General features: G+C 47.3%; 1 protein-coding gene across 1 annotated transcript in view; it reads right to left on the reverse strand.

The window, feature by feature from the left end:
• Positions 1 to 21906, reverse strand: part of LOC135902752 (neprilysin-1-like) — a 75522-nt gene that overhangs the window by 19698 nt on the left and 33918 nt on the right. The window contains exons 9-10 of the mRNA XM_065432971.1: positions 10482 to 10766; positions 5497 to 5697 (exon numbers count right to left, since the gene is read on the reverse strand). Coding sequence (XP_065289043.1) covers positions 5497 to 5697; positions 10482 to 10766 — 486 coding nt within the window. The remainder of the gene's footprint in view (positions 1 to 5496; positions 5698 to 10481; positions 10767 to 21906) is intronic.

The following is a 21906-nucleotide window of genomic DNA, read 5'->3' on the forward strand; positions in this document are numbered from 1 at the left end:
CAGTTACAGTCATTTACGCAGTTACGCAGTTACAGTTACGCAGTTACAGGCTTGGTCAAGGCCGCAAAACGACACTACGGGATGGCCGCAATTTCGGAGAACCGACGCATGGCGCACCGTCGATAGGCGCCCACTCTGTTTTCACTGCGGAGGCGCTAGACACATTTCGCGTCATTGCTGGCATCGCGACACATCATTTCGAGCTTTTCGTCCGTGATCCTATGGTCGACGTGTGAATGACGACTCCGTGCTCCGCCGCGACGAAACTGCTTTTCAGCGACCTCCAATAGCGCACCCGAATGACGAATCTGCGCCGCATGTTCAGTCCGATTTCGGCCGTCGTTCGCGCTCTCCAACCCCTCCACGTCAGATGTCTTCCCCTACTGAACGTACGTTTACTGACCTCCGAGGTCGAAGGTCGCCCAGCCCACGCTGGGGAAACTGAAGGCGGCGACCTCTGGGGGTGATGTTGCAGGCCCACCGCAAGACAATAAAAAGCCCCCACACTCTCGCCGCAGAGCGACGTGAAGCCGATAAACTCCGACACCGAAGAAATTGTGAGCGCCGACATTGATGCTTTTTTGGATGGACAGCCGGTGACAGCGTTAGTCGACACTGGTGCCGACTTCTCTATAATGAGTCAGGAACTCGTCCTCCGCCTAAAGAAAGCAAAGACGCCATGGACAGGACCACACAAAAGGACGACTGGCGGGCAATTACTGATGCCTATTGGAAGACGTACTGCTAGAATGATCATCCGCGATTCTTCTTTCGTGGCCGCTTTCATCGTTCTCCGTGTGTGCTGTAAAGATTCGATAACTGGAATGGATTTTCTGAAAGAATATGGCACAGTAATTAACATTCCGGACCGCATTGTTACGTTCTATAAGAGCCCTGGTTTAGTCCATTGCTTATCGCCGCAACGCAACTCCTTTCGTCTAGCAGAAGACGACGTCGTCATCCCACCTCGATCATGTATCCTTCTTTTGGTAGCATGTGACGCACCGTTTCATTGCGAGGGAGTTGCCGACGAAATAACCACGTTGTTGCTTACTCACGGTATTCGGTCGCACGAGGAATCGTAAATTTCACCGACAGGCTCACTAACTTGTTACTAATCAATTTTAGCACAGAGCGACGGTGCCTTCCAAAGGGCACGGCTGTGGCTTATTTTGTTGGTGTTGCGGATGTTCCCGACTGTTGTTCGCTACTCGAAGAAGCACCTACGCAAGACCCAGATTCTGCACTTGACGTCAGCACTGCTTTGTCGCAGCACGAACGAGAGCGACTTCTCAAGCTATTGTAGAAGTTCAATTACTGCTTTGCGTTGACGACCAGCGACGAACGGATGCCTCTAACGAAGCATCGGATGATTAGAGAGGATAAGGCAAGACCAATTCACCAAAATCCTTATCGCGTGGCTCCCAGAGAACGTGAAGCCATACAGAAACAAGTGACAAAAATGCTGGAAAACGACGAGATTCAACCATCAACGAGTCCCTGGCCATCTCCTGTCGTTCTAGTTAAGAAAAAAGACGGCAGCTTGCGTTTCTGCGTGGACTACCGAAAACTAAATCAAGCGAGAAAGAAAGACGTGTACCCGCTTCCCCGTATAGATGATTCACTCGACCGGCTTCCTCACGCGCGTTACTTCTCTTCAATGGACTTAAATAGCAGGATATTGGCAGATCGAGGTAGATCCGAGAGACCGCGAAAAAGGTACTTTTGTGACGCCAGACGGCCTATACGAATTTAAAGACTTGCCTTCCGGCTTGTGCTCTGCCCCTGCTACATTCCAACGTCTCATGGTTGTCAACCAACGCCTCATGTTGGTTGACAAACCTTGCAGTCCCTTCGGGGGGACTGGCGCGTTGGAGCCTACGGCTGCAAGAGTTTGACATGACTGTCAAGTACAGGTCTGGGAAACGCCATACGGATGCTGACTGCTTGTCTCGATCGCCGATAGAGTTGTCTGCTCCACCCGAAGAAGACTCGGCATTTCTTTGCGTTCTGGACACATCCACCACCTCTCAACAACAACGGAACGACCCTGAGTTGCTTCAACTCCTTATTTACTCAGAGGGCAGATCTGCGAAACCGCCTAGAGCTTTCGCAAGAGGCCTGCAGTCATTTTGTTTGCGGGCCAAAGTCTTCTGCAAAAGAAACTTTTCTTCGACCTTGTTATCCTATCTCGTCATTCTTGCAGCTCTTAGTACGGAACTACTTCAAGCCTGTCACAACGAGGTGACGTCTGGTCACTTAGGCTACACGAGAACGTTGGCCAGAGCGCAGCAGAGGTACTACTGTCCGAGACTTAACACCACCGTGAAACATCACGTCCGCACATGCCTCGACGGCCAGAGGCGCAAGTTGCCTCCGTCGAAACCAGCCGGCCTCCTTCAACCCGTCCAGGTTCCTCGAAGACCACTTGACCAAATCGGAATGGATATATTGGGTCCGCTTACTACTTCTATTGCAGGGAATTGCTTTGTTATCGTTGCAACCGAATATCTCGCACGTTACGCTGATACAAAGGCAATCCACAGAAGCATAGCGGCCTAAGTGGCACGCTTTCTCGTTGAGCACAGTGCGTTGCGACACGGCGCAACAGAGTGTGCTCAACACAGTGTGCTCAATAACAGACCGAGGAAGCACATTCACTGCTGCGCTTTTAGATCACGTCTTGCTGGTAAGTGCAACGGCGCATCGCAAATCAACCGCCTACCATCCACAAACCAACGGATTAACAGAACGCCTAAACAGGACAATTGAAGACATGCTCTCCATGTACGTGGATGTTGAACACAAAAATTGGGACAAAATCCTAACGTATATCACCTTTGCATGTAACACGGCGAAACAAGAGACGACGCGCATGACTCCGTTCACCCTTGTTCACGGGCGGGCTGTACAAACGATGTTGGATGCGATGCTTCCTAATGACTTTGACAACGCTGATACGGACGCCGCTGTGTATACGCAATGCGCAGAAGAGGCTGGGCAACTCGCGCTTGCGGATCTGCCAGCAGCAAGACTACGACGCAGGGCGCTATGATCTTCACCGTAGAATAGTAATCTATGACGTCGGCGACAGAGTGTGGGTTTGGACACCCATACGGTAACGAGGCCTCTCCGAGAAGCGGGTAAGGCGATACTTCGGACCATATCGAGTATTGCGCCGACTCAGTGACGTCACGTACGAGGTCGTCCCCGATAGTCCGAATTGTACGCGGCGTAGCACGCCCCGTCCTGAACTTGTGCACGTTGCCCGCATGAAGCCATATGTGAGCGAATACCTATGCGAGAGACCCTTACTTCCGCAAGTGATATTTCTTGTCTAGCATCCGGACGATGCTCTTTTATGGAGGTACCAATGATGAGTCTATTCTTCTATGCAGACAACAACGAAGATAGGCACATTAACGGACTTCATCTAGTGGGTCAGTGAGATACGACAAGGACGAAGAAGACGTCTCTCTGGCCTGTTTTGTACTTGAACAAGTTGTCCTGCGGCCCTTGAACCTCTCCCTGTCTACTGTCCGCGTTGTTCTGCGACAATACATTTTTTAAATAACAGAAACCGTATTTTATATAAATTTCGTTTTAACTCTGAAGGTAATCGCTTATTTATGAGTACTAGAATAAATCATAGTTCAAAATTTCATGCAAGTAAATTTATGCTACTATTGTGCTCTCTGTCTTTCAAATGGCAGCTTCGTTAACTTCATTTGTTTGCATATAACTGAAGCGCATTTTTTACGATAGCAAAATTTATTATGCCGTCCGGGAGACTGGAGTTGAGGCCTCAGGCCAGTGTTAGCGTTTGGATAAGTCTTGCTTTTCGTAGGAAAAAATATGACGAAGAGATGTCTTCTTTTCCAAGCGAGAACTGCACCTTGAAGATTCCCTAGACGGCCGACGGATAATTGCTTATGTATAGTAGCGCTTGTCAGTTGTTTCGCTAACACTACAACCGTCGTTTCATCCATGAACAAAGAAAGTGAAGGCGTGTATCGCCTAGGCAAAGGTTCTAAAAATATAGCCTATGTGAGACGAGTACAAGGAAGACAGAAAGAAAAGGCAAGTGTAACTATTTTAACAGATTAATAGTGTCACAATCTTAATAATGAAGGAAAATGGTTGCTTTGCTCTCTTTCTTTCACTGATCGCCACCGTCGTAATCATTATATTTGCCAACAACTTGTCTTTGTATACTGCGCGATTAAGGCTTCTTCCGGTAATCTGGTTTCTTGATGTCAACCGGTGATTCATGTATATGTGACTGAAGCGAATACCAAGATTTGTAGAGTATGATCATTTGGATACTGTTTGTAGCATATCCATCCTGAGGTAAGGCGCCTGAAATTCTAAGTGTACAACTCAGATTCTGTGTTAAAATAAATGCAACAAGGACTGCGAAAAGAGCGGCAAAATCACCAATAGTGACGCTGTGCAATGCCGAGTTATTAAAATGCATGAGCTGGGAAGCTCCCCCCCCAAAAAAAAATAGAACATGCGTCTCGCGTTTTGACATCGCTTTAGCTTTGCGGTTTGTCAGCACCAGCCACGCATTGCAACGGAATTCGATAAGCACCTCGCGCTGATAAAACCATCTTGCTGTTAACAAAATGGCTCTTTCTCGCTGAAGCAGCAACTCACAATATCAGCAGCAATATCCATTGCTCCGACAGGCACAAGGCGAACTGTCTGCCATTGTCCATAATTCTGGAGTGAAGCACGTTAGAAAGTTTCCTAGCAAGTTATCGCAGGCAATGGCTGATGGAGCACGCTGTCCTCGTCCCATGGCCTGACATTGCAGCTTCAATGGGGGCAACTAAAGCACTGTTGATGTTTCAGCAGGACATCAAGCTAGACGAGTGGCTCTAGTAAGGCCACTGTCGAACATACATAAGCACTCACCAACTCTCCTATCATCACCGCCCATCCCAATACTTTCACTCCCCTTCCCTCCTCCCCAGGGCAGAGTAGCAGGCTAGAGCACACTAGCTCAGGTCGACTTCGCTCTATTTCCTGTCAATAAATTCTATCTTCTTCGTGATGCGTTGTTTGTACGTTCGCGCTCGATCCTTACATATAAACCCACCATTGTGTATCATGTCTGCTAAAAAAAGTGGAAGCTTTGGCTAAAATTCAAATGGCCACACAATTAGTGTCAGGACGAGCACATGGACATCGGTTGTGCATATGTGAAAACAGTCACATGCTTTACTATGTGTCCTAATATTTTCTTATATCTGACGCTCAATAGAGAAGTGAAGGAAATATCTAATGATATATAATTGATGAGCTTTAGCGGTGAGCATCGAACCTGTTGTGTCTGCTGTGTTTCAAGTCTGGTACCATTATTCATTAATGAATTGGAAGACAGCATGCTCAACAGCTCCTGAACTTCGCGCAAACTGGCTCCTTAGGAAACGTCTCCATCGCCCCTGTCTCTCTCTAAAACAAAAAAAAAAAAGAGAGAGGACCACTCACCGTAAAGCTCTTCTACGTGGGCGGCGTCATGCCGTCGGCTGCTCGGGCCCCCAATGTGGTACTGCAAGTAGAACAGCTTTCGCATTGCAGCCACTCGCGCCGTGCTCTTGAGCCACGTCGATGACACCAGGAGCGTTCGGAAGGCGGTGAGGATTGCGAGCAGCATTTCTTCAGCCTCAAGGAGCATTTCCGGGGTGACAGCTGGTCGTGAGGAGTAAGGAGTAAGGAGGAGTAGGGAGTAAGGAGTAAGGTCGTGAGGAGTTGTTTTGACTCTTTTCGTTGATTTACAACGAGCATTTGACACATTAGATCATGAACAGTTACTATCAAAACTAAGCAGGTGTGGTTTCAGAGGCCCGTATTACTCATTTTTCAAAAATTATTTAACAGGCAGACAACAGTGTGTCCGTGTGGCGGAGTCATATAGTTGTTTGTTGCATGTTAAATCAGGGGTACCGCAAGGGTCCGTGTTGGGACCGCTTTTGTTTAACATTTACATGAATGATCTTGCTTGCTTACCACTTAAATCAAAAATTTATTTATACGCTGATGACACGGCTTTGGTTGTGTCAAATAAATTTTCAAACGAAGCCGCTAGAGTGTTACAGTATGATGTCTGTAAACTACTTGGTTGGTTCATTAATAACAAAATGTTCATTAATAAATCGAAGACTAATATGATATGTTTTCACAGCCCATATAAAGCAGTAGCGGATATTTCCCCTGTTTATCTCCACACCAGTGACTGCCTTGCATGCTCATGTCCTCCGGTAGCTCTGGTAAATAGCACAAAATACCTGGGACTACACTTCGACGACACATTGTCATGGAATATCCACATTGCCCTAAAATCCACATGCCCTAATATCCACATGCCCTAAAATCTTTCTGTCATCTAAATATTCGTAAAATGGTTTACAAGGCACTTGGAGAATCGATCATAAAGTACGGAATAACAATTTATGGCTTTGCTTCTTCAAGTAGACTTAAGATAATTAACCGCATCCTAAAAAAATTGCCTATAGCCTCCCGTATGGCACACTTGGTCACGGGGAAGATCTGTTGCTGAGCATGTACCAGTCAGGCATGTTGTTTGTCGAGCAACAAGTTTTGTTCGACGCCATGTGTAAAAGTTATTTTTCTACTAAATTCAAAAACTTGAACGTGAAATCTCGCAGCTTAAGTCAGACAGAAAAATATGTGGTACCTCGTGTGTACACAAACTACGGCAAGAGAACTCGTTCTTTCTACATGCCCGCTAATTTCAATAAATTGAATGAGAAGGATATCGCGGGAAGATTTAAACAAATAAAATCACATTTAAGGTCATGGGTGATAAGTAATGCCCACATTCTTTGAAGTTTTCTTCGGGATTTCCAGCATGCGAACCTAATTGCAAACTCATCTCGAATGTCAATGTGTATTTTTTTTTGTTCCCTGTTGATGCAATGTTATCTTTTGTTCAAATAATATCTTTTGTTCACTTTTGCAATATCATTTTTTTCCTATATTCTTTTTATTAATTTATTTGTACACATATCAGTACTACCAGCTGACTGCCCAGCCTCGCACACAAGCAATGTTGCTTATGCGGGCTGGATCTGTAACCTTGACATGACTGGATGTAATAAAGTTTATTATTATTATTATTATTATTATTATTATTATTATTATTATTATTATTATTATTATTATTATTATTATTATTATTATTATTATTAAATGCGTGTACACTGTGACTCAGCGCCAGCCAGCCATCACCTTTCATACTTTCTTTGGTTCTTCTTGCCTGTAGGAAACTAAAAATAAATCAAGCAGTTACGGTCTCCTAATTCTTATCTACGTGCCGCTTGGGGCGAGTGTGGAGGAGAGGTTTCTTGCACAATAATAAAGAAAATTAAAGTAGGTGCCCTACGAATTACAAACCTGAAATACTGCTTCAAAACCCCATTCAAATTTTCTCGATAATTATAAGAAAAGAAAGAAACCTTGTTAGGGAGACCACTCTGTCAATTCCTTGTGAGCAGCAAAATTGAATGCTAAAGAAATATTGTGCCGCAATAAATTCTTTTATTTGTATGATATATCACGTAACAATACACTGCAAAATATGATACTATATTGCATTTTGGAGCATTTTGAACGCTATCATCTAGTTTTCAGTCCAGATGAGCTGTTTTGAAAGTCCCGGCAGGATATTATTCAATTTGGAGGCCATAAATTCTACAGTCAATGTCACAGGGAAATGAGGTAGTGCAACTTGCGATAAATAAGTTTTTATTGTAAACAGCAGTGTTTATCAAAGAACGTTTGCGGCTGCGTATCCTGCAAGATACTGTGCAAAAAAATAACTGAAGTTTTTAACTGATATGTTGATCTATATTTGAAACAAATCTCGAGTGAAGTGGTTCTTCATGTGCTATACAGCTTGCGGCATCTTTTTAATTGTGTTGCTCTCACGTGAACTTCTACATTACAGGGGTGGGACTGCCCAAAGCCATTTTAGAGCAATTTTCGAAGCAAGCAAAATTGCATTTTACAGCAATTTGGAGCGGACAAAATAGTATTTTGGAGCAGCTTGGAACAGTAAACGTTGCAGTTAGGAGTAATTTGTAACAGGTCAGTCGGAAGTTCGCTCAGTCTGAAGTTCGTGGCCTCGAAGCAGCGCACTTCAAGGCCACGACGACCCAGAATAAAACAGCATAAGCACAATTCTACAGCTGCCTTATGCAACGTTTTAAGCTGAATTTGAAAGCAGATTACGCCGATACTTTAACCGTCTAGTGCATGCGAATTATGGCAGTAGTGGCTGTAGATCTTTAATTTGTTGTAGTGATCACAAAAACATGAATTCAGTCTTAGTGTGCCCGAAATTTCGAAAAGTAGCCCGAGACGTTTTTTTTTTTATAAATACGGTTTTTCCTTATGTCTCGGCAGTGTAGGTGAATTGCCTGGAAATGCGCTTCACCAGGAGACTGTACGGACAAGCGAGAATTATCAACTACTGTGGTTCACAATTATATAGGCACACCAGGCCCATGCATGTCGTGGTCGTCGAAATCGCCGTGGTGTTCTTTATAAAGCCCAAGGATGATAACATCATTGCCCCGCGCCGTGCGCTGTGTCGTGCGACGATGAGCCGAAGATGGCGGCTTAATCTCGCGCGCGCGAGAGAAAAACGCGGGAAGAATGCGCGCTGTGTTCCGTCGCGTGCAAAGCACCAGGGGGAGGAGAATGGGGGTGGGCGGTGCCTACTGCTCCGGCGGCTGCTTCGTCTGGCACGACCGCGCAGGCATTTTTTTTAAAGCGATCTGCGATGGAGACAGCGCACGTGGCGAATGATGATAGCTTCATGGGCGCTGTGTTTTCGTCGCTCAGTTCGCGTCGAAGCGAGAGGCAGCAAGTAGGCCATTTCGCTCGTTGCTGCTGCCGCACTTCCTCACTCCAGCGTTTTGAGAATGAGTGCGCCCGGTGATCGAGTGAGATTTGTTCACGTTTGTTTGTGCGCGCGTGTCACCATGTTTGTTAATTTTGTAAGGGAATGTTTGCAAGTTTATAAAGCCGGTAAATCTATTATCCTTGCTTCGTATAGCTGTCTACTAGTTTGCTGTCACAATCGATGCTTTGTGTTTCAGTCGAAAGTGTGACTTTGTTTAAAGCCCTTTCTGCCTAATAGACCAGGGCGATGCAAAAGGCGTCTTACCTTCCTGGTATCATGTAAAACTATTCCAATCTGTTTTATTCCAAATAGGCCGTTACCCTTCGTGATAGGTCAAAATGACGTAGGCCTTGCCCATAAGGACATACCAACAGACTGGAAGAGCTTTACGCTCTACAGGCCCAGGGACAGAGACGCCCTTCCGCTGAACCAGCTGCAGTGCGCGCGTCCCCATATTTAGTTCGCTTGCAGCGCCCTCAGTCTAATTTTTGTTATTTTGCGCTTCAGCTGGGAAACACAGCACCACTGGACTCTCTCAGCTGCATTTTCGTGCCCTCTAAATTGTCTAACTACAGCTGCCCTGGCTGTTCCGACAGCAGCGACGACAGCTGGGAGTGACCGCGCCACGCCAGCCGCTTGCTGGAAACGCCGAAAAGTCCTTTGTTACAAGCGCGAAAATAACAAGGTATGCCGGAGGCGCCGTCGCGCATTGTGTGGAATGCGAACGCAATTGGCGAAGGAGTCGCACCCCCGTTATATTTATGCCCTAGACCGCGTAGGAGGCGCGCCTAATTTCAAGAAAAAAAAAATCATTCTGATGCTCAAAAATAATGTACAGCGCAAAGGACAAGGACAGTGAAAGACGACATACACAGCGCTGCTGTGCTGTGCTTTCACTGTCCTTGTCCTTTGCGCTGTACATTATTTTTGATCATGAATTACCAACTAGCCCAAGCAACCACCCTAGTTCATTCTGATGCACCGTGCGACATGTCTAGAGAGCAAGGGCGTGAGTAGGTAAGACATGTTTGTTGCTTGGTAAGGGTAGATTGGTGATGACAGAAATATGCACACGGCAGCACTACAGACGTACAATTACATTTAAAACCTAAATATTTGCGTCACAGTGGCATATACCCATTTTGAAGGATTGACCGAAAAGTTGCACATTCCGGATGCCTAAATAAAATAAGACCAAATAAACTAAATAAATTTATCTAGAATATTATGCGACATCAAAATAATAATCTGTCCAACGTAGCATCCTCCACATGAAAATGAAATGTCATACATGACGCCTGTCTCACGCAAGACCACTCTCTCGAGGCGCTTGATATTTCACCCATTTGTTCTGTTTTTTCTTTCGCTCCGCTTCGCTCCACGTATTACACGCATATGCGTAAACCTCGTCACGTCACATTTTGTTTTAACAATATCAGATGAAGATAGGTTTGTAAATTTCTGGCGAATTTCCCCTGTAGATAGTTCAATTAAAATGCACATCAAAATGAATGTGTTGGCGTGGAATGCAAGTAGTCAGGCGTACTTGCTCGGAGGTAAGGGTTCACGGCCGCCAGCTTCATGACCTTGAGGACACGATCGTAGCAGGTGTCGCTTATGGACTTTGTGGGCGCGAAGTACCTCGGTTCCGTGTATTGCACCATCTGCCGGAACAGGCTCCAGGCGATCAGGTAGCGAAGCCCTGTGAACCCCACAGCTTTCGACTTGATGAGCCTTACGAGAACGGGCAAGACGTCTTCCTGGTAGACAATAGTATCGTTGCCGCCGTAGATTTGGTTGGTGTACGTAGCAAAGACGGTAGACCATTTCTCTGGAGATTAAAGGACAGAGACATCGTCGAGCTGGTGTCCGCGAAACTTTGGCATATGGTAAACTATGTAGCTAAAGAAACACGCACAATATTTACTTCAGTTTATTGCGGAGATTCCATCTTTTCAGAGCACTGCCTTTGTGACCGCATAATTTGGTGAAAAAAACAAAAACATATCCTGCCTGTGTTTACCTCACCTAGATTATTTATTTTATTGCACCATCGTTTTTACTCTTCACAGAGGATATCTCTCCATTTAACAGTAAACCAGGTAGTGCTGTATGCTTGTCGTGGTTTCGTACTGACCGTTCAAAACTTCTTACGATTTTTTTTGTGTTTACTATGTTTGCAGTTCTGGCCACATGCTAATAAAAGAAAAAAAACATGGAATACTTACCACAAAACATAAAAAATTCTTTTTTTTTTCAAGTACAGGATTCTCACGTGCTAATTATGGCTGTCAACCCCTTAAACATACACTACCCTACCTACTTAACTATTTCAACCAGCAGAATGTTTATTTGTTATCTTTAAAGAAAACTAAAATATTGGATATATTCTTACAGATGTGTATTGTTAACTGCTCTAACAGTTCGGCAGAACTTATCATGTACTCTCGTTTTGTCTATACGTTCACACTTGTAACAATTGTTCCTAGAATCCAGGTTGCCGCCGCAGTAATTGTGCCTGGACCTCGTGACAGTGCTTGCGTTGTAAACTGAATGCTGCAAACGGCGTCTTCGCCTTTTTAAAATTCGAGGGTGTGATGACGCCCTGGGCTACGTTGCCGGCATGTCTGTCGGGAAAGCAGCAGCCTATATGCAGATTTTGTTTTTCCATTTTTTTAACGTAGATGCTCATATGTATTTCCAAAAATGTAAAATAATATCTAAAGAAAACAACGTTTCCTGGTGGTAACTTGTGTTTCTTGCACACTTCTATAAAATTTGTTATATTTAGGTGTGTATAAATAAATATATATATATATATATATATATATATATATATATATATATATATATATATATATATATATGTATGTATGTATGTGTGTGTGTATGTATGTATGTATGTATGTATGTATCCATGCATGCATGTATTCATGTATGTATGTCTATTGCTTTGGCATTCTTGTGATACATGAGATTGAGTCTGTGTTAATAATATGGAAGATAACAAGTTACAATTGTATACTGGCAGTTATTTTACACAACTGTACTATAACTATTTTCTATAACATGACAGTATCTACATGTACTTGTGATGAAAATACTGTTATATCCACACTTTATGCGTGAGTGTATTGCTACACCAGCCGCTACTCCGCCTTTCTTGGAGACCGGAGCTTTGTCAAGCCGAAGAAATTCGTTTTTTTTTTTGCCGGCTCTCCGTTTTTCACCTTGTATCCAGTGGTGAAAATAAAAATCATGATGATAATGATGATGATATTGACACGTGTACTTGTCTTTATCGGGCGACAAGTATTGTCGCCTAACAAATGTTATCGCACAGCACGGGACGCGCCTGCATGTGTCCGAAGTTTCTGGAAAGTTATCGATGCTTCTATCCGCTGTCTGTTGTCGCAGAACGTTGTGTTATCTGATTTCATCGCTTGACACGAATGGTGTAGAACATTTTAGAAGGCATGCGGGTCCCAACGTTTAAACTGGAACATTCGATAATTGCTGTATAAAAGCCGACGCACTTGACCCCCTGATCAGATTTTCGACGATCGCCGAGCGTGTTCGCCGCTATCGTTGCGCTATAAGTGTAGCCTGTTTTGTGGGCACAGGTTCGCCCAATAAAAGTTAGTTTTGTCGTTCACAGTACTGCTACTGTGTTATTCAACGTCACGACCACGTGACATTTGGTGGAGGTGCTTGTGCGTTCATGTACCGAACGCCCCCGCAAAGCCGCGATCCAAGCCCGAAGCCCGAGGACAAAACCAACGTCGCCCAAGACCAGCGAGCTAGCCGCCGGCTGCAAGGACTGCCCCCAGAGCACGGACTCCTACCTGAGACGTGCAGGAAGATCGCCACCAAGTCCACCCCAATGGCAGCCCCAGCATCCCCCGTCGTGCTGCAGCAGCCCAGGGAGCCTCCGACGTTCCGCGGTTCAACGTTCGAGGACGCAGAAAGCTGGCTTGAGACATACGAGAGGGTCGCTGCTTTTAACAACGGGGACAGCGAAGACAAACTGCGACATGTCTTCTTCGCATTGGAAGACGCTGCCAGGACGTGGTTCGGGAACCGAGAAGCCACCTTGACTACCTGGGAGCTGTTCCGAAGCGGCTTCCTGAAGACATTCACAAGCGTCGTACGCCGAGAACGAGCCCAAGCACTACTGTAAACCCGAGTGCAGCTGCCCAACGAGACCACCGCGATTTTTACAGAAGAAATGAGCCGCCTATTCCGCCACGCCGACCCGGAAATGTCCGAGGAAAAGAAAGTCCGGCTACTAATGCGTGGTGTTAAGGAGGAACTTTTCGCCGGTATGGTACGAAACCCACCGAAGACTGTCGACGAGTTTCTTCGCGAGGCCACTAGCATCGAGAAGACACTCGAGATGCGAAACCGGCAATTCGACCGCCGCACCAACGCTACAAACTATGCCGGAGTTCAATCACTGGCCTCCGAAGACCTGCGCGAGGCTATCAGGGCAGTCGTACGAGAGGAGCTTCAGAAGATCTTCCCGTCGTCGCAGCCTCAAGTGGCCTCGATCGCTGACATCGTCAAAGATGAGGTTCAGCGGTCGCTTGGAGTCCCGGAGGTGCAACCTCAATTACCGCAACCCCAACCCGAAGCGATGACCTACGCCGCCGTTGTACGCCGTCAAGGCCCTCCTCAGCGACCGCGCCAGGGCCCTGTAACGCCGCAATTTCGTCGTCCGCCGCCGCCACCGCCAGCACGACCACCCGTCGCCCGGCGCACCTACGCGAGGAAGACGGACATTTGGCGTGCTCCTGACCACCGCCCGCTCTGCTACCACTGCGGAGAAGCGGGTCACATCTACCGACGATGTCTGTACCGGGAGATGGGACTGCGAGGTTTCGCCGTCAACGCGCCGCGTCCACAGCTTGGAGAGCGCCCACGTGACATCGCCGATTACCTCGCCGCTACTCAGTGGAGCCCTCGACGGCCATCCCGTTCGCCGTCACCAGGACGCTACCTGTCGCCGCAGCGCCGACCATACACTGGCCCAGCCCGGGGCCGGTCAGCGAGCCCATATCCGGAAAACTAAAAGGAGCAACCGATGGAGGTGCGGTTGCTGTTCGTCGAACTGACGAAGATCCTCCGCCGCCGACGAAGACGACGACGAAACGATCTCGACGACATAACAACGACACGCCGCCGTCCCGACGAAGTCAGGAAGGCAAGACTACACCGACGAACGACGACTTGACGACGCGACGTTCCAACTTCAGTTCAACACGACGCAGCCGTGATCCGACGCCACGACCTAACTGCAACGCCAGACAAAGAACCACCGACCTCGACGTGCTTCTCGACGGCCACGCAGTCACTGCCTTAGTCGACACAGGGGCTGATTACTCCGTCATGAGTGGACACATCGCTGCCCAGTTGAAGAAAGTTAAGACTACGTGGGAAGGCCCTCAAATTCGAACCGCTGGAGGACACCTCATCACGCCGTCTGGAGTCTGCACGGCAAGAATTACCGTTCATGACCGGACTTACCCTGCCACCTTCGTTATCCTCCAACAGTGTTCACGAGACGTCATTCTCGGTATGGACTTCCTGAACCAACACGGCGCAGTCATCGACCTGAAGTCGAAGTCAATAACGCTGTCGGAAGATAAAGCGATACCGCCGGAGAGCCCTCGTAGTCAACACGCCTTGAGTGTGCTCGAAGACCAAGTGAGCATCCCGCCCCGCTCCAGCATTGTTATTTCGGTCGGCACCGAAATACCCGCTGACGTAGAAGGTGTCATCGAAGGCGACCAACGTCTCCTGCTAGACCGTGAAATTTGCGTCGCAAGAGGGATCGCTCGACTGCATGGAGGGAAAACTGAAGTGTTGCTGACAAACTTCAGCCAGGACTTCAAGCACATCAACAAGGGCACGACGATCGCGTACATCGAGGAAATTGTGGAAACCGGTAATGCGTTTGTCCTCTCGGATTCCGCCGCATCTACCCCGACGACCATGGTTCCCGAACCAGACTACGACATTAATCCAAGTCTCCCAGTGATTAAGCAACAGCAGCTCAGAAGTCTGCTCCGACGATACAAAGGCTGCTTTTCGACGACATCGAGGATTCGACAAACACCAGTCGCCAAGCATCGCATAATCACCGAGGAGTACGCTCGACCACTCCGCCAAAGCCCTTACCGAGTTTCGCTGCGAGAACGCGAAGCTATAAGAGAACAAGTCGACAAAATGCTGGGCGACGACATCATCCAGCCGTCGAAAAGCCCGTGGGCATCCCCTGTTGTCCTGGTGAAGAAAAAGGACGGAACCCTACGTTTCTGCGTCGATTATCGTCGTCTGAACAAGATCACGAAGAAGGACGTATACCCCCTTCCACGGATAGACGACGCATTGGATCGGTTCTGCAACGCTAAGTACTTCTCGTCGATGGATCTTAAGTCTGGCTACTGGCAAATAGAAGTCGACGAGAGAGATCGCGAAAAGACCGCCTTCATCACGCCAGACGGCCTCTACGAGTTCAAGGTCATGCCATTCGGACTCTGCTCGGCACCTGCAACTTTCCAGCGCGTCATGGACACCGTGTTAGCAGGATTGAAGTGGCAGACCTGCCTTGTTTACTTGGATGACGTCGTCGTCTTCGCCGAAAATTTCGACGATCACCTTAGGCGGCTTACGACAGTACTAGAGGCCATCAAGTCATCAGGGCTCAGTCTGAAGCCAGAAAAATGCCGCTTCGCTTACGACGAGCTTCTGTTCCTAGGCCACGTCATCAGTAAATCCGGAGTACGCCCCGACCCCCAGAAAACAGCTGCCATCGCAAAGTTCCCGCAGCCCACCGACAAGAAGGCAGTGCGTAGATTCCTTGGCATGTGTGCCTACTACAGGCGCTTTGTCAAGGACTTTTCACGCATCGCCGAGCCGTTGACACGTCTAACTAAATGTGATGTTGAGTTCAAGTGGGAAACGCCGCAGGCCGACGCATTTGAAGAACTCAAACGACGCATGCAGTCGCCGCCTGTACTTGCGCACTTCGACGAGTACGCCGATACAGAAATCCATACTGACGCCAGTAGCCTAGGCCTCGGTGCCGTTCTAGTCCAGAGGAGAAACGGAGTCGAACAGGTGATAGCTTACGCTAGCCGGTCGCTGTCAAAAGCGGAAGGCAACTATTCTACGACCGAAAAGGAATGCCTCGCCATCGTTTGGGCTACAGCTAAATTTCGCCCTTATCTTAAGGCAGGCCATTCAAAGTCGTCAGTGACCATCACACGTTGTGTTGGCTAGCGAGTATAAAGGATCCTTCAGGACGACTGGCGCGGTGGAGCCTCAGACTACAAGAATACGACATCACTGTAACCTACAAGTCCGGACGAAAACACTCCGATGCCGATTGCCTATCACGCGCCCCCTTTGACCCGCCGCCGCAAGATGACGAAGATGACGACGCCTTCCTTGGCATGATAAGCGCGGAAGACTTCGCTGAACAGCAGCGGGCAGACCCGGAGCTAAAAGGCCTGGTGGAATATTTGGAAGGGCACACCGACGTTGTCCCCAGGGCATTTAAGCGCGGATTATCTTCCTTCACGCTTCAAAACAATCTCCTCGTGAAGAAGAACTTTTCACCAGTCCGCGCCAACTACCTCCTTGTTGTGCCGTCAGGACTTCGTCCAGAAGTATTGCACGCCCTACATGACGATCCGACCGCTGGACACCTCGGTTTTTCCCGGACACTATCGAGGATACAAGAAAAGTATTATTGGCCGCGCCTGACCACCGACGTCGCCCGTTATGTCAGAACATGCCGAGACTGTCAGGGACGCAAGACACCGCCAACAAGGCCAGCCGGATTACTACAGCCAATCGAGCCTCCTTGCCGACCATTCCAGCAGATCGGGATGGACTTGCTGGGACCCTTTCCGACGTCAACAACCGGAAATAAGTGGATCGTCGTGGCGACAGACTACCTTACCCGCTTCGCTGAAACTAAAGCACTGCCGAAAGGTAGCGCAGCCGAAGTGGCAAAATTCTTTGTCGAAAACATCCTGCTTCGACACGGCGCCCCAGAAGTCCTCATCACCGACAGAGGAACGGCCTTTACAGCAGAGCTCACCCAAGCCATTCTGAAATACAGTCAGACAACGCACAGGAGGACCACGGCCTACCACCCGCAGACGAATGGTCTTACGGAGCGGCTGAATAAGACCCTCGCCGACATGCTAGCGATGTACGTCGACGTCGAACACAAGACCGTGGATGCCGTCCTGCCGTACGTAACATTCGCTTACAACACGGCGGTGCAAGAAACAACACAGATCACGCCGTTCAAGTTGGTTTACGGCAGGAACCCGACGACGACGCTCGACGCCATGCTGCCCCACGTCACTGACGAAGAGAATGTTGACGTCGCTAGCTATCTCCAGCGCGCCGAAGAAGCCCGACAGCTCGCCCGCCTACGGATCAAGTACCAACAGAGGACCGACAGCCGACACTACAACCTCCGACGACGCTTTGTTGAGTACCAGCCCGGCGACCGTGTTTCGGTTTGGACACCGATACGCCGACGAGGACTCAGTGAGAAACTACTCCGACGCTATTTCGGACCCTACAAGGTCATCCGACGTATTGGCGCTCTGGACTATGAGGTCGTGCCAGACGGCATTTCGCATTCACAGCGACGTCGCGCACGACCTGAAGTGGTCCACGTGGTGCGTCTTAAACCATTTTACGGACGCTAACGAACTTTCCTTATTTTGTTTTTTTTCTTTGCTATGAGTGCTTACTTACTACTTTCGTTTGTTTGCAGCATCGGGTCGATGCTTTTTAAGAGGGGGGTATTGACACGTGTACTTGTCTTTATCGGGCGACAAGTATTGTCGCCTAACAAATGTTATCGCACAGCACGGGACGCGCCTGCATGTGTCCGAAGTTTCTGGAAAGTTATCGATGCTTCTATCCGCTGTCTGTTGTCGCCGAACGTTGTGTTATCTGATTTCATCGCTTGACACGAATGGTGTAGAACATTTTAGAAGGCATGCGGGTCCCAACGTTCAAACTGGAACATTCGATGATTGCTGTATAAAAGCCGACGCGCTTGACCCCCTGATCAGATTTTCGACGATCGCCGAGCGTGTTCGCCACTATCGTTGCGCTATAAGTGTAGCCTGTTTTGTGGGCACAGGTTCGCCCAATAAAAGTTAGTTTTGTCGTTCACAGTACTGCTACTGTGTTATTCAACGTCACGACCACGTGACAATATTGCTCATGACTGATGAGTGCATCGCTTATTAGTAACTATGCAGCCCCTTTTCTTTCCTCTTTGCAGTGAGCAGAGCATTTACCTGCGGCATGAAGGTTGGCTTCTGCGCGGTGCCCATTTTAATGGCTTTTAGACATATGGACGATTTTTAGATACTCTTTAAAGTGTGCAATTTGACCAAAACGGCTACGGCTGACGTGGTTTTAGCTGCTCTTCGTGACCACAGCCAGTGCCTACTCTTCAGACATGAAATTCTCACCGAGAGGCGCATTCAGTTTTTAGTTGTAAACTTCGAGTTCTTGAAGCGACATGTGCGTTGGAGGTAAAGCGCAAGAAAAAAAAAAGATCTGCTGCTTTAAAATTTAGCGCATTCAACAACAGTAAAAATGGGACAGCTTCACTTTGCCTTGAGTCCGCGTTTTGCAAACCGCAGCCGCATTAGGCGGTTTCTCCTTGTAACATTGAGTTTAGTAGGCTTTTTTCAGCTGGCTTCCCTCATACGGTCCTCTTCGCACTTGGAGAAACACACCTACAAATGTCAACGTGTAGCGATGGAGAGCACTCAGTCTACGAAATTGAGAACAGGGGCCTCATGACTTAAAACTATTCCAATCTGTTTTTAATCCAACCTCCTGACGTCAAATTTACGTAGCCACCAGGCAAGCATCGGGTGGTGAGTGACAGCGTTCTTTGGACAGACCAATCAAACGCTTTTTTCGTTTATAGGTCATTCCTGTTTATTTTCAAAGAAAAAGCACTGCCTTACTTAACATGTTTTTCTGATCTAATTGCCCGACCAGAGGCGAGGAGCAAACAGAAGTGCAGAGTATTTCGGTTGGACTTGGCTAGTGCGGTGAAAGTAGATAACCTGATAAGGAGGGTGATGCCCGTATCTTAGACCGAATCGCTTCTTCTTCCTTAGCTTTTTGTATCTGGTAGGAAATAGCGGGGGCTTGCCACCTAAAGGTAAAGATGCAACTATAAAGGCTCGCCAGCGGAGAAAATTTGGCAGAGTGATGGAGTGTACGTGCTGAAAGGGCTCAACAGTGTTAAACTCGCAAGGGAAATTTTTAAAGACACAAATCAATGCATTTTCTTCGGCAACTACGAGTATCCATGGCCAGAGTGATAGGTGGGCAGCCATCTTATACTCAATTTGGATAGGGGTGGTCCGCAGCAATTCCGAAAGAAGTTCAGTTTTGTTCGGCGCATAAACGCATAATTAACACGTACTCGTCACTTTGACGCAGTTCTTGCGGTTTTGTGACGTTGCGTGAGAGACAGGCGAAGTGGGCGCTGACCGAAAGCTTTTGATCGGTTGCGGAGGGCTGATGGTGAAGACGCGTAGAGTCCGAGATTATTGTTATTTTTTCGGTCTAATAATCCACAATTAGTCTATGCACGTATTACAGGGGGGTTTTCAGTTTTCCTGTCGTCGCGGAACAAACAAAGAAATTGGGGAAGGTTCGGAAGAATGTTGATCAGTTGTGTTGGGCTCATTGCAGAAACGGAAACGAAAAGTTGGGAATAGATTTACATTAGAGTGGCCCTGAAGTGGTGCCCTATTTGCACATGGAAAGCCACAATTAAATCTAGCTGACGGGCGGGCATGGTGTTCCCGTTGTATTTTGTGCCCCAGTAAAGCCTTCAGACTTGTTTCGCTGTACCTGCAACGTAAGCAATGTCAAAAAAGAATGTGGCAAGGAGCACGGCGAACTCTTTGTAAAATGTTCCATGGAAGTAGTGCACGAGATAGCGCTGTCTTCCAGCAAGGTGGGCTTCGGTGAAATCGATCGCGCTGCTACAATGATCACATGAGAGAGCATGCGCATAATGTGAGAAGCTGGGATGGTATGCACTTGGACACACATGTAAATAATTGTTGGCGCTAGACACGATTTAGGAATGTTAGAATTCTCGGCAAAAGTGAAGAAGCAGCGGAACGAGAGGCCCTGGAAGCATATGATATCAAGAAAATGGCAAAGCGGCGTGTCACTGACAAGCGTCTTCCGTTATGTGATTGATGAAGGGAACTCTGCCAAGGTCGATCCAAATGGATCGCGAGGAAGTGCGCGAAAAACGATCCAGAACCAATTTTCACTGACATTAGCAAGGGCTGTTATTAGATCAGCGACTGAAGCGCGGCTATGTGAGAAGGGAACAACTGTGATGAAAGAAAAGAAGAAAGCACTTCTTGATTAAAACGAGACACAGCTTGGTTTCGTTCAGCATACATAAACTTCCAAATCAATGTTATAAACGCATAGCAAGATAAGAAAAACACAACGCTCATTTTCGGTATCATTAACAATCAATACCGTTTATTCAGCACCCGCTATAAAAGGGGGCGCGTACGCCGCCATCACTCGCCATACAATGTAGCTCTTTAAGGATCCACAGAGGCGCAACTGAAAAGTTCACCTATAAATTGCATGTGCGTGTGTTTGCTCGCTTTAGGCCGTCATTTACATGTATGCGTTCGCGTTCTGATAAAGCATTGTTTTGGCCCCATTGTCTGTGCTAGGAGTAAATTAACCGCTGAGTGCATCTTTGCGCTTTCATTGCTCTGATGGCCTTGCGTCTAGCTCACTGTGATTGAGTTGACATCACTAAGAGCATAAGATGCTTACATGAACACTGTGCTCATCAAAATGTTGATAGCAGTCTCACTACATGTGTGCGGACAAAAAGCGGTAAAGTGTTGGCGAGTTCAGATCTCAGTGTGGGCGATAGCTGTATAGAGCGTGCTCGAGCCAAAGAATTTGCACTCGTCACCAATCTGACTAAAACTAACGAATTTCGTTTGAAGGATATGTGCATTCCATTATTGCATGGTAACTGGTAAGTAGTACCTTTCTTGTAGCCCATTTCTCATGTATGCTTCGCCTGTATGGTATCTTGGAAGCCATACTTGCCCTCTTTCATATGTGTACAAGTGTATACCTATGACTTCCTCAGGTCGACCCTAGCAGAACTGGGTGATCCCAGAAACTTATGTCTAGCTCCAGTTCAATTTGAAGCAAGCTAATGTTTACACAAACAGCTACTTAATAAACATAAAACATAACAAAAGTGTTCTTTTGTTCTGTTATGACTCCTCCACTACGCCAGTTGCCTATATACAACAACGCTCTTGATGAAAGCGCCAGTCACGCCATGCTTACGTTTGAGCGGTCACCGAAAAGACAGCACTGGTTCCAATATCTCGGTTTTCGTGATTGATGCGTCATGTACGACAACCTAAGCATTGCAACTGAAATACCCTAAACGCGCGACTAAATTATGACTTCTTGAAAGGTCCAAAAATGCATTTAATAGATCGTAAAAGAAGGGTTGATTGTCTGTACAAAGGGCACCTTGGAAGTTATCGGCTAATAATTATTGCAGTGCATGCATTAGCGTATTTGCAATGTCACGCAGAGAAGAGAAAAATAAATAACTTGCTCTCTCTCCGCAGTGTCGTCATGCAGCGTGAACGCAAGCAGCTGAAACCATCAGCCACTAATGACTGATTCTGTTAACGTGAGAAGAATCTCGCTAACATGGAACTGTGAATTTGGAGTAAAATAAATGAAAGATATATATTTCTCTGATCTCCAAAAGATCGAAAAACCACTCGTCGTTGCACTGCCAGTGTGCGCGTGATACTTTCACGTGGATGCGTCGGCTGCACGAGTCCTCCGTTATAGCTGTGTCATGGTGCGTGGCATCGTCC

This window comes from Dermacentor albipictus, chromosome 2, assembly GCF_038994185.2.
Source record: "Dermacentor albipictus isolate Rhodes 1998 colony chromosome 2, USDA_Dalb.pri_finalv2, whole genome shotgun sequence".
NCBI classification, from domain to species: Eukaryota; Metazoa; Arthropoda; class Arachnida; order Ixodida; family Ixodidae; genus Dermacentor; species Dermacentor albipictus.